General features: G+C 43.6%; 2 protein-coding genes across 5 annotated transcripts in view; one reads left to right on the top strand and one right to left on the bottom strand.

The window, feature by feature from the left end:
- Nucleotides 1–12,972, bottom strand: part of LOC128343035 (zinc finger protein 271-like) — a 159,866-nt gene that overhangs the window by 139,381 nt on the left and 7,513 nt on the right. The gene's annotated exons all lie outside the window — the stretch shown is intronic.
- Nucleotides 2,390–12,688, top strand: LOC128343046 (zinc finger protein 436-like). 3 transcript variants are annotated; one of them, XM_053291431.1, is made up of 7 exons: nucleotides 2,390–2,509; nucleotides 5,420–5,933; nucleotides 6,525–6,645; nucleotides 7,165–7,250; nucleotides 7,486–7,612; nucleotides 9,834–11,093; nucleotides 12,285–12,688. In XM_053291431.1, exons 2-7 carry the CDS (start codon nucleotides 5,544–5,546, stop codon nucleotides 12,578–12,580), a joined length of 2,280 nt encoding a protein of 759 aa, XP_053147406.1. In that variant the 5' UTR covers nucleotides 2,390–2,509; nucleotides 5,420–5,543; the 3' UTR covers nucleotides 12,581–12,688. The 3 variants fall into 3 exon arrangements, with proteins under 3 accessions (XP_053147406.1, XP_053147407.1, XP_053147405.1); XM_053291432.1 differs by lacking the exon at nucleotides 2,390–2,509 and adding an exon at nucleotides 2,913–3,031 and having other exon boundaries at nucleotides 9,837–11,093; XM_053291430.1 differs by lacking the exon at nucleotides 2,390–2,509 and adding an exon at nucleotides 2,913–3,031.

The following is a 12,972-nucleotide window of genomic DNA, read 5'->3' as shown; positions in this document are numbered from 1 at the left end:
AGCAGCCTCCCGGCACGGGGGTCTCCCCAGTATGCCCTGCGCACTTGCGCAGGGCATAGTGGGGCTTCTGGGGGCTGCACAGCCCCTGAGCTCCCCAGCCCCTGCCTGCTCCGTCTCGGGGCCGTCCATCGTGTGGGCGGCCGATCTGGCTGCCTAGGGCTCCATCCCCGCTCATGAGCGGGGAGAGCGGACTTAGCCTGCTCTTCCTGCTCACTTCCCAAAACCGTGTCTCACAGATCGTGAGACCCGGTCCATTGTCTGTCCTTTATCTTCTCCCCTCAGCATAAGATGGTCCTTAGTAAACCTGTGGTGGCAGTTAGAGGAGGAAAGGTCCACTTCAGCTGGAACCTGGTTAGCTGGGTGATGGCAGCTCCCTCGGCTGTGTCTGCTGTCTCCATGAGGCCCTTGATAATTAAGAGTCCTTATCTTTTTTGGATAATTCAAAATATTTTTCCAGATTTTTATTTACTGTTTTCTGAAGTTGAACCCTCTCCCCCTTCTAAGCTATGACTTATTCCCTCTAACTGAGCTATAAAGATGCCAAGTTCAATTTTTCTAGCTTGTGTGGAAAAGAGGCCTAATTATCACAAACAGCAGATCAGGTAGTCATTTTTTTGTCTGGACTGCACTGTTTCAGCTAGCAGGTGGATGGGCTTACATGCATACCTGCCAACTTCTCCTTATTTCGCATTCTGGGAAAATAGGGATATGTTGGCAGGTATGTTTACATGACTGCTCCAACCTTGGGTTCCCAAACATTGTTAGACTACAACTCCCATCACCCCCAACCACCTAGACCAAAGGTAAACCCCCTTCTACCTGATAGGGCTGTCCCTAGCTTGTGCAGGGCCCAGGGCAAAAATAATTTGTGAGCCTCCCCCTATTGAATAAATATTGTTCAGGGAACATCTCACCATCCATAGGTCTGGGGTTTATGCAAGAAATCAAAATGACTTTAACTCCAGGCGTGGAAGGAACCCCTCCTCTCTTTTTAAAGTGTTTAATAATACTGCTTGTCTGGGAATTTGCTTCAGCTGTCAGATAATGGGGGTGGGCAGGGGGTGAACGATTTAGGAAGAACTAAGCAGATGAGAAAAGTTCAGACATGAAGAGGGAAAGAGGATGAGGAGGGGGAAATCAACAACATGTCCCAGTGAAGTGAGAGAGGGTGGTGACAGCAGGTGGAGAGGAGGCATAGGAACATCGGAAGCTGCCATATATTGAGTCAGACCATTGGTCTATCTAGCTCAGTATTGTCTACACAGACTGGCAGCGGCTTCTCCAAAGTTGCAGTCAAGCATCTCTCTCAGCCCTGTCTTGGAGAAGCCAGGGAGGGAACTTGGAACCTTCTGCTCTTCCCAGAGCAGCTCCATCCCCTGAGGGGAATGTATTATAGTGCTCACACTTCTAGTCTCCCTTTCCTATGCAACCAGGGCAGACCCTGCTTAGCTAAGGGGACAAGTCATGCTTGCTACCACAAGACCAGCTCTCCTCTCCTTAAGGCCTATGGTGTTGCACATATGGTGACAGGGCCTGGCACCCGTCATCTCCTGCACCCCTGTTCATGCCTACACCTGAAGTGACCCACCTCACACTTCTTAAAGGGCCAACACCACTGTCCCCCTGCACAATCCACTAGGAAGAAGAACTGTGTGGCAAAAGGCCCCTTGCTATTACTAGAGTTTGCAGTTTTATTTCTTCCCTTGCTACTTGAGGCAAAAAGAAAACGTCCGCAGCAGCAGGTTATATGTGGCTGGAGTGTGGACAAGGATTCTAGACCAGGGATTCTCAGCGTTGGGTCCCCAGATGTTATTGGACTTCAACTCCCATAATCCCCTACCAAAGGCCACTGGGGCTGGGGATTATGGGAGTTGAAGTCCAATAACATCTGGGGACCCAACCTTGAGGATCCCTGTTCTAGACCATATATGAATCATCTCTCTCTCTCTCTCTCTCACTCTCTCTCTCTCTCTCTCTCTCTCTCTCATTCAGACAGACACACAGGTACATATAGACACTGTACGTTTAGAAAGCAGGATTTTAAGATATAACCTGAAGACTGTTGTTAATTTTTTCACTTTGCTAAACCTGGTTTGCAGAGTCACGTTTCGGCACGAGCCATGGGGCGGGGTGGTCTGTGGTCTCCTGGGAGGCCTCCCCAGAGCCCTGATGCCCCCCGCTGCTGCTGTCCTTCCCAATCCCATCCCCTGCAACGCGCTGCCACTATTTCCCCCTCTTCACCACCAGGGGGGGACGGAGCGGAGCGGAGCAGGCCGCCCCCCCCCCCCACACGGCAGCGGGCACAGCAGGCATCTGACTGAGATGGAATCTCAGGGTTAAAACAAGTGAGACGTGAAGCCTAGAGAGGCAAAAACATAGGGAACGGGGATTGTGATTGGCGAGGGTTTCTTCCTGCCCTGCCCCTTTCCCTGGGAAAGTGGCCTCTGGGATCTGGTCTGAGTCCCCTTGGAGGGGAGTCTCTCAGTCGAGGGTGGCTGACGCAAAGGAGGCAAGTGAGGAGTGGGTGGGAGGAACCGAGTGGCTCAGCCCAGCAGGGGATTTGAATGGGGGGTGAGAAGGAACCAGGCTGGGGGGGGGGAGACTCATCTGTCATTTTAGCCCATGGGGAGGTGGCTTGTGCAGCTGGGGCTCCTCCAAAGCCCAAACAGACTTAATTCCTCCTCTCTGGGAAAATATGGAGGCCCCTTGAATTTGGGGAGATTGAAACCAGTTTCAAGCGAAGTTTTCCAGGCCTCCTCCATTATGGCTACAGTTTTGGGGTGTTAATTATTAATATTATTATTATTATTTTACATTTATATCCCGCTCTTCCTCCAAGGAGCCCAGAGCGGTGTACTATGTACTTGAGTTTCTCTTTCACAACAACCCTGTGAGGTAGGTTAGGCTGAGAGAGAAGTGACTGGCCCAGAGGCACCCAGCTAGTATCATGGCTGAATGGGGATTTGAACTCAGGTCTCCCCGGTCCTAGTCCAGCACTCTAACCACTACACCACGCTGGCTCTCTAAGACAGTAAGCTGCCCCATCCCATATTTCTTCCTGACTATTGGTCGTTCAATATGTGAAATAACAGTCTTAAAAGATAGTACCTGAAAATGGCAGCATGGAATATTGTAGAAGTTAGGAGCAGTTATGTGAAAAACTAGGCCTGTGTTGGAGGTAAAGCTACCTGCCTTGGGGTTACCTTTGGAAGTGTCAGCTCTGCCCAGCAGGCTCCCTCTATCTTACACTTGGTAGCACCTTTGCAGTCTTCTTTCCTGTTGCCCACAGTCCACTTCCAATCACTAGCTAGCTTGCTGGTGTTTTCCCTTAAGTTTACTTTTTTCATTAAAAAAAAAAAGTTACACCTGTAGCATGTAGACCCACTAGCCATAACTGCTGTGGTGTGGGTGTTTGGATTGGGGGGGGGGCGGGCGGGGGTGGATTGGGGGGGCTTTACCTCTGGATTCTTGCCTGGGCCCATGTGCCTTGTGTTCCTCCCCTCTATTTTTAAATAGATATATTATAGAGAGTATTTGTGCAAGCACACATTTGCACAAGCCAGCAAACACACTAGGTATTCCTTCTGTAGGCCATACCATCTCTTGATTGTTTTCTTGGGGTGCAGGTCAAGGGTTTTGACTGTGCTTCATCTTTGGGCAGGTAGGTATTAGCCAAGTTACTGGATTTCCTCTCTGCTGGGTTTTCTCTCTGCACTTGCTTAAAAAAAATTTTTTTACGAGTACAGGAAATCCCCAACTTACAAATGGGTTGTATTCCAAAAGTTTGTTTGTAAGCCAAATGTTCTTAAACTTGCAAACTAAGATTTTACTGCTGGATATGCTTTCCCAATCAGGCAAGAGGGTACATGTGCAGAAACAGCTCCACCACACAATTAATTTTAAAAAAACCACCAAGCAAGTATGAAGCAGAAAGCCAGCATAGTCAAACCCCACAAAGCTGAGATATTACTTCTGCGGTATGCTTTCATTCTTTCATTCATTCATTCATTCAATTTCTATACCGCCCTTCCAAGAATGGCTTTCCTGGGAAGGCAGAAGGGTGGATGTGCACAAATACTCCTAATTTTTTAAAATTAAATACATGTGAGAGCAGAGCAGAAATCCAGCAAAGTACCTTGGCTACCACCTGCCCAAAGCTGAAGCACAGTCAAAAACCCCAAAGGACTTTGTCCCATATATCAAAACATGTTGTTTATTCTCTACTGTTTAGCAACACTCCATTTGCTGAAAATACTCCAAAACACCACAAATTTAAAAAACCCCAAAGGCATCAAGTTCATATTTCTGTGTGATCTCCAGGTACCATACATGTGCACAACAGGTGGGAATAAAGAGGAGATATGTAGACAATGGGAAGCGAAATGGATGGGTGATTCCAGAGAAGATGTACAGCAGTGGGCACAGGGAGAGGAAAGCAAGGAAATTAAACTTGCACTTTTGCAGCAAGAAAGCCCCCTGTATGTCCAGAACAGTGTTCAAGTTCTTTATTGCTTAAAACTGAAGTCATCACATTGAAAAATGAAAACTAAATTTACAAAATTTGAAACACAAGATTTATTGTTGTTGTTGTTGTTGTTGTTCTTACATTTTATATCCCGCTCTTCCTCCAAGGAGCCCAGAGCAGTGTACTACATACTTAGGTTTCTCCTCACAACAACCCTGTGAAGTAGGTTAGGCTGAGAGAGAAGTGACTGGCCCAGAGTCACCCAGCAAGTATCATGGCTAAATGGGGATTTGAACTCGGGTCTCCCCAGTCCTAGTCAAGCACTCTAACCACTACACTACGCTGGCTCTCACAGTATAAAATGAAGGTTAAAAGCCCAACTTGAAATAAAAGCATCATAAAACAAGACAAAAACAGTTAGAGAATCATGATATAGAAGGTAGGTAAAAAGTAATGAAAAATTCTTATTGAAGAGTCTGGTTATAGAGCATAATATATCCCACAATTAAAATCTCCCCTACATTGTTTGACAGAACAAAGAGGCGGTGGGACATTTATCACACTTCCTCACACAGTAAACCTCCCTGTCTGGAAAACAGCTTCTTTCCATATATAGCTTTGAAGTGCCCTAAGGAAAAAGACAGTGGTGGTCCATAAAGAGGGGCAAAGTGAGTGGAGCAGCATATCTGGCCAGGAACTTTGCATGAGGAAATTTGTTGAGGGAGAGGAGGGGCTCGAGGAAAAGCTTTCAGGGGTGCTGCATTGTGTGACCCTCAACGAGATGGAAGGCTTTGTTTCTGTGGCTTGCAGGCAAAGGAACCCCTCTCCAATCTCTAGTTCTTCTTGAATGATTGTCACCTTTCCTAAGGGGAAAAGCCTCTGTCAGCAATGAAACAGTCACTTTTTCTTTGTAAAATACCTCCCTGACTTGACTGGATTTGACTTGACTTGCAGGACAAAGTGATGGCTTTGCAGAACTCAATGGCCCAACCAATTATAGCCATTTCTTTTGTGAGAAAGAATCCAGTGGAAGAATAACTTCACCCTGCTGTCTTTGCAGCGCAGAATTAGAGACAGAATGCAAGGCTTGGCTGACCCAGATACCATCATGATGGGTAGCAGTGAGGAATGCTGGGAAAGACCTGTGCAGAAGATCCCGGATGAGAACATGCTCAGTTCAGATGTACAGCGCCAGCATTTCAGGCAGTTCCGCTACCAGGAGGCCAAGGGGCCCCGAGAGGTCTGCAACCGACTCCACAATCTTTGCCATCAGTGGCTCAAACCAGAACACCACACAAAAAAACAAGTGCTGGACCTGGTGATCCTGGAACAATTCCTGACTGTCCTACCCCTGGAGATGAAGAACTGGGTCAGAGATTGTGGGCCAGAGACTAGTTCCCAGGCAGTGGCCCTGGCAGAAGCTTTCCTCTTAAGCCAGGCAGAGGACAGGAAGCAGGAAGAACAGCAGGTGAGAGAGTTTTATGCTGGTAAAAGATTAAATGAGTTTTATTTATTTATTAATATTAAAAATGCATATCCTACCTTTCTGCAAATGCTCAACATCACAGGACAATTATTAAGAACAAACGAATACAGCAAAGAAGTACAGCTATTTAATAGTTGGCTAATTATTATTATTATTATTATTATTATTATTATTATTTACATTTTATATCCCGCTCTTCCTCCAAGGAGCCCAGAGCGGTGTACTACATACTTAAGTTTCTCCTCACAACAACCCTGTGAAGTAGGTTAGGCTGAGAGAGAAGTGACTGGCCCATTGTCACCCAGCAAGTATTGTGGCTGAATGGGGATTTGAACCTGGGTCTCCCCAGTCCTAGTCCAGCACTCTAACCACTACACCACACTGGCTCTCTTATTTACTGAAATAGGGAATAATGTGACTAAAGATAAATTCTGCACAATTGCCCAGATTCCTCTCAAAGGTGGATCTCTTATAGGCGGATATATCCCAACCCACCTTTGCAGGTTCCATTCTTTTTCTAACCCCCTCCTCCTTATTCCCTACCTGGGATTTTTGTTGGTGTTTCCGATGCAGAGTGAGTTGGCTGAAGTGACTACCGTTTTCTTTGAGGCAGAGAAGGCTCTATCAGATGCCAGAGAGAGTTTGCTATTCAGAAGGATCTCTCAGGAGGGTGGCGGAGTGTCCACCTCGCTGGGTAAGGATTAATGGATCCTACGTCTACTTGGTTTCCCAGTATGCCTAACGTGTGGGCTGCTTCTGTGTTCCTCTATGAGGGAACTCCCTGACTGTGGGAGCCTCTTCTCGCCAGTCTGTTTCACACAAACTTGAAGATCTTTTAAATTAAACAAGTTAACACATTTATATGTTTAAATCTGTTTAAATGTAACAAATTTATATAAAACATATATAAATGTATATTAAAAAATAGTATAAAGCATAACACATTTATATGTTTAAATCTGTTTATACATAACAAATTTATATAAAGCATATACATGTATATGAAACAATTGTATAAAACATAACACATTTATATGTTTATATCTGTTAAATTAAACAAGTTAACAAGTGTGTATGTCGAAAGCAATACTTGGTGTTCTGTCCAGGAGTCTTTGGAGAGAGGTGATCTTTTTCTTCTCCCAACAAGGAACTGATATTGAAAAATGTATGTAAAGAGCAAATCATCTTCTGACCCCCTTTGTCTCCCTCGTAGGCGGTGGAGTAACCTTGCCAATGTGGACAGAGTTGCCTCCCCTGTGTGGTGGTGGTGGAGAAATGGCTTCCATACAACCAGATCAGGTAGGGGAGGAGGGTCATTGGGGAGCTGGACAGAGAACACCTTGGGTGTCTTTTTCAGAGTCTGAAATTATCTCTCTCTTCCCACTTTGCTTCTTCCAAAGCTGCCTACTGGGAAACTTTGAAGATGCTAATCCCTCAGAGCAAGCCTTAGCTGCTTCACCTTAATTTATCCTCTGAGATTTGTTTACAAGGGGAAGAAATGTTTTGTTATGAGTCAAATGATTTCTTCTTTCAGAGTCCCATCTCCTTTGAAGAAGTGGCTGTGCATTTCACAGAGGAGGAGTGGGCTTTGCTGGATCCAGACCAAAGAGTCCTGCACAGAGAAATCATGGAAGAGATAAGCTGGAATGTGACCTCTCTCGGTAAGGTTCCCTCTTTATCCAGAACTTGCTGCTGCTGCTTCTTTTTGGATCAATACCCAGCAATGCTTTCTTTTCGTTAATTCTCCTCCTGGCAAGATTGTGGAGTCTCCCCACTGGGTGAGGGAACCTGTGGCCCTTTGTCAGAATGGCGTGTGATGGTATTAGACTTGGATACCAGGGATTGCTTTTTGCTTTTAAATAATATGAAATGTGCTGTGAAAGTGCTTCTCTTTCCTATGCCTGAGCCCTGCTAGATTCTTCTCCAAGACTGACATTCCCAATCTCATTTCAAGCCATGCTGGGAAATGCATCATCCAGTGCATTTCTGGCACCAGACTGATTATTCCTGGTTAAGTGGTATGCCATCTCCCACTAGCTGTGTGGGAATCATCAGGGGACAATCTGACAGCTTCCAGCATTATTTCAGAAGAGTGCTTTGCAACTAATTGGATGAAGATGAGCGCAGGGTTGATTTGATTTAAATAAAATTGATTTAAATCATGATTTAAGTCACTTCACAAAATAATTTAATTTTAATTATTTAAATCACAATTTAAATTGCTAGTTGGGAAGACTCCTGACTGATTCATAGAAAACCATCATTTTCTATAAAAGTACATTCTTGTTGTTTAATATAACCTTAGTACATAAAATATTAAAATATTTATTGTTGTGAGCCACCCTGAGCAGTAGTGTACTGGAGGGGTGGGGACTAAATCTTTTAAATAAATAAAAATACATATTTGGAGATAGATGTAGGTTTCATTTTTAAAAGATAGGTACATACTTCTCATAATGTTGTTTCGTTTGGGCAACCAGGCCTTGCATTTCATTGTTGCACTGTTTGCATTTTGCATGCTTGCCTTTCTTACCCACAGATACAGGAACTTCATTAAAAATATTCCCAAATGGGGTCTCTTTTATGATCTGCTGCCGCAATAGGTGTTTCCATTCTACAACGGAGGATATACTCAAAAAATGTTTCCTCAGGACTGCATTAATGTGTTCTGTTCACTTTTGGTTTCACTTCCTATTCCCTTCCCCTCCCCTCCTCCCCTCTCCATGCACTGGGCATTTATATCCAGACTCTCCTCCTTGCTCAGATCTACTCCATCCCCCCCAAACACTATTCATTCATTGACCTCCTTTATCTTTGCCTTTTTTTCAGGGGGAGGACTTGACTGTGTGTGCTGCGTGTACAGTACCTGTAGAATAGGACTGATCAAGTCTGTCTTCTCTCAACCCCATATTGTGCTGTTAACTCGTTCATAGAATATAATTAGAAGTTATGATTAATATTCATGATGATATCTTTGACCTAGGTTCTTTACAATTTTTAAAAATCAATCTAAATTTAAAAAATCTGATTTAAATTTTAAAAAAATTATTTAAATTTTAAAAATCTGATTTTTAAATTTTATTATTTTTTTAAACCATCAGGTTTTATTAACCCTGCATGAGTGGGAGGACAAGAACTATGCCCAGTAGAATGATCTTTGGTATTGAAAATAGGCTGGGATGGTTGTGGTTGTGGCTGTTAAGTGGATCTGATTGACATCCTTTTGATAAGCTAATTCATACACTGTGAAAGATTAACCATAATGGGGAACAGATAGACAATTTGCAGGGGGGCAGGGGAGACGTTTCCAAATTCTGAGGAAAATCAGTTCTGTATTAGGACTTACTTACCATGCAAAAACCTGAAGCTGCTGTTGATCCTGTTGAATCTTCGTAGGCTGGCAGTATCTCTCTTTGGCTTAATGCACAAGACTTCCAAATCGTGGTTCCCTTGAGGATTAAGCCTGGGACCCCCTGCATGCTCTCTCTCTGCTATGGACTCTCCCTACTTTGTCTGCTTTGTTGGCTTATCTCTCTCATATCCTGCCCTTTGTACAAATAGTTCTGAGCAGCAACAATTGAATTATTCCATTTATCTTGGAAACAAAGACTGTGCAGTAGATTTGGTTGGGAAACAATGACAGGAAAAGCCACTCATTTGAGAAAACTAGGTTTCTATAGTCCAGTACTCTACACCATTCCAGCTTTTGTTTAATGCCAATCATTGGGCACCATTAATATGCATCAGGATCTACCTCTTGTTCAGAAATCCATATTGTCACTTGCAATAGCAATTAATTGGGTTTATTGCCTGATTTCAGACTCCGTTTCTCTCTGCAATTTATACTAAGCTTCTTTTATTCTCTTTCTCTCTGTATTCCAGCAGGTGATTGGTGGAAGAATAAGGAAGAACCAGGCAGAGCATTAATGGAAAGACTGAGATGTAAACAGGGAGGACAAGAGAGAAAGGAAAATGAAATAAAACAAGCATCTTATGCTCTTGATGCTGGTGTCTGCCAAGAAACTCCAATTCAAGAAGAAATAAAGCGGGGAAATGAAAAGAGAAAGTACCTCTCCTATGGAAACAGTTTCAGTTGTAAATTGCGTGTTAAACATAATTGGAGAATCAAGACTGGGGAGAAGCCATTTAAGTGCTTGGAGTGTGGAAAAAGCTTCAGTGAGAAATCATCTCTTCAAAAACATCAAGCACATCACACAGGAGATAAACCATATAAATGTATGGAGTGTGAAAAGAACTTTAGTCGGAGCTCAGTTCTTATACAACATCAAATAATTCACACAGGAGAGAGGCCATTTAAATGCTTGGAGTGTGGAAAGAGCTTCAATCGGAGCTCAGTCCTTACTATCCATCAAAGAATGCACACAGTAGAGAAACCATATAAATGTTTGGAGTGTGGAAAGAGCTTCAGTCAGAGGTCAGATCTTATACATCATCAAAGAATTCACACAGGAGAGAAACCATTTAAATGCTTGGAGTGTGGAAAGAGCTTTAGTAGGAGCTCAGTCCTTGCTATCCATCAAAGAATTCACACAGGCGAGAAGCCGTTTAAATGTTTGGAGTGTGGAAAAAGCTTTAGTCGGAGCTCAGTCCTTGCTGTCCATCAAAGAATCCATACAGGAGAAAAGCTGTTTAAATGTTTGGAGTGTGGAAAGAGCTTTAGTCGGAGCTCAGTTCTTAGAAAACATCAAGAAATTCATTCAGGAGAGAAACTATATAAATGTCTGGAGTGTGGACTGAGATTTAATCGGAATTTAGATCTTACACGACATCAAAAAATTCACATTGGATGGAAGCCATTCAAATGTTTGGAGTGTGGAAAGAGCTTCAGCCAGAGAACGGCCCTTAGTGTACATCTAAGAACTCACACAGGAGAAAAGCCATTTAAATGTTTGGAGTGTGGAAAGAGCTTCAGTCAGAACTCAGCTCTTACGAGACATCAAAAAACGCACACAGGAGAGAAACCATATATATGTTTGGAGTGTGGAAAGAGCTTCAGCCAGAGAATACACCTTCGTGTACATCTAAGAATTCACAGAGGAGAGAAACCATTTAAATGTTTGGAGTGTGGAAAGAGTTTTAGTCAGAGCTCAAATCTTATGCAACATGAAAGAATTCACACAGGTGAGAGCAGATATACATGTTTGGAGCAGGGAAAGAGCATTGCTCAGGATTCAAACTGTACTTTTCAGCAAACAAGCCATACAGTGAAAAAACAATATAAATGTTTTGTGAAGGGACTGTTAGTCCAGTAGTAGAAGATGAAAGATGCTTTAGATTTATTTAAGAGGACGCCTTCTTCGTTACAAACCACACCGCCCATTGAGATCATCTGGAGAGGTCCGTCTGCAGTTGCCACCGGCTTGTCTGGTGGCTACTCGGGGACGGGCCTTCTCTGTTGCTGCCCCGAGGCTTTGGAACATACTTCCTGCTGAAATAAGAGCCTCCCCATCTCTTACAACTTTTTAAAAGGCAGTCAAGATGCATTTGTTTACCCAGTTTTTAAATTAGATATTGTTTTAATTGTGTTTTTAATAGTTTTAACGTTTTAAATTTTAATTGTTGTAATGTTTTAACCTTTTTATCTGTTTTTAATTTTTTTTGTAAACCGCCTAGAGACTTGCATTTTGAGTGGTATATAGATTTTATAAATAAATAAATAAATAAATTCGTGCTCCAGAAAATATGGAAATTGCAAGTTAAGGTGCCGATCTTACCTTCATATCATATAAGCTGTAAAGACGTTACAGTATTATATGTTATACTGGCTTTTTAAAATGGCTTCATGCAGCCACATTTGTTTTAGTATTTCAACTGGAGTTTGAACTGGGGCAGGATGCCTCCAGGCAGAAATTCAACAGGTGCAGCTACCCCAATCAGTTGCTAGAGGTGCCTCTGAAGAATTTCTGCCCAGTTCATCTCTACAAGGCATGGTGCTTCTCCAAAATGCCAGCTAGATAGTTAATAACTAGCCAGAAATTCATTATTCATGTCATATTGCGATGTATTCAATTACTGATATATCCAGCACATCCTGCAAGTGGACTTTTGAGTGAGTATGCTATAAATAACCTACATTAGATCTGCATTTTCTGTCCATGAAAAACCCATAATCTGCTATGGATTTAGTAGTCAATTTCAGTCCTGGGAAGTGGTCCATGTTTCAAGCCTTGGGGTCTGTCCGTCTGATAATGGAAGAAAGGGTCTGTCTGTCTGATCAGAGGAGGAACCTACTAGAACTAGTATAATGCTTGTTCTTTTTATTTCCCCTGTAGTTTCCCCTGTAATAACATTGTTTGCTATTTCCTCCTGTAGATCCAGAGGTAGGCAATGAGCCACCACAACTATACAATGCTGGTGGTGTTCCCTCATCAGATGCAGATGGTGGAGGCCGCTGGCAAGACTGTGGTTCTGGAAGGCAGAAAGGTGATAGAGGAGGAGATTCACCCCAAGCTGAGGAGGAGCCCCTATTACGGACTGATGCAAATAAACTGAGTGGAGTAACTTGTGGGCAGGGACAAGAACAGTGGGCAACTAACTGGCTAGACTTTTCAGCTGCCACATCTTGGGTGGGCCATCAAATGCAGGTTTGGCAAGATGGTCCAATATAGGACTACTTTGGAGGAACAGACTAACCAAAAGTGGACTGTATAATGCGTAGCACCCTATAGGCCAGGGGTGGGGAACCTTGGCACTCCAGCTGTTGAACTACAACTCCCATCATCCCTAGCCACAATTATTGTGGCTGGGGATGGTGGGAGTTGTAGTTCAAAAACAGCTGGAGTGCCAAGGTTCCCCACCCCTGCTATAGGCACTTTAGAGCAGTGTTTCCCAACCAGGGTTCCTCCAGATGTGGCTGAACTACAACTCCCAGCATCCCCAGCCACAGGCTGGAGGTGCTGGGAGTTGCAGTTCAGCAGTATCTGGAGAAATCCTGCTTGGGAAACATTGCCACAGAGTGAAGCATAAGTATGGTTAAGGGCTGTTGGAATAGCCAAAAGAT

Source organism: Hemicordylus capensis, chromosome 2, assembly GCF_027244095.1.
Source record: "Hemicordylus capensis ecotype Gifberg chromosome 2, rHemCap1.1.pri, whole genome shotgun sequence".
NCBI classification, from domain to species: domain Eukaryota; kingdom Metazoa; phylum Chordata; class Lepidosauria; order Squamata; family Cordylidae; genus Hemicordylus; species Hemicordylus capensis.
Note: the sequence above shows the minus strand (reverse complement) of the source record. Positions and strands in the feature narration are given on the sequence as shown.

Bases quoted from the DNA above. Each gene is read 5' to 3' on its own strand.
- LOC128343046 (XM_053291431.1), top strand. From the start codon at position 5,544: ATGCAAGGCTTGGCTGACCCAGATACCATCATGATGGGTAGCAGTGAG. The intron at 7,613-9,833 runs GTAAGGTTCCCT...TCTGTATTCCAG, and splicing joins CTGGAATGTGACCTCTCTCG to CAGGTGATTGGTGGAAGAAT. The intron at 11,094-12,284 runs GTGAGAGCAGAT...TTCCTCCTGTAG, and splicing joins ACATGAAAGAATTCACACAG to ATCCAGAGGTAGGCAATGAG.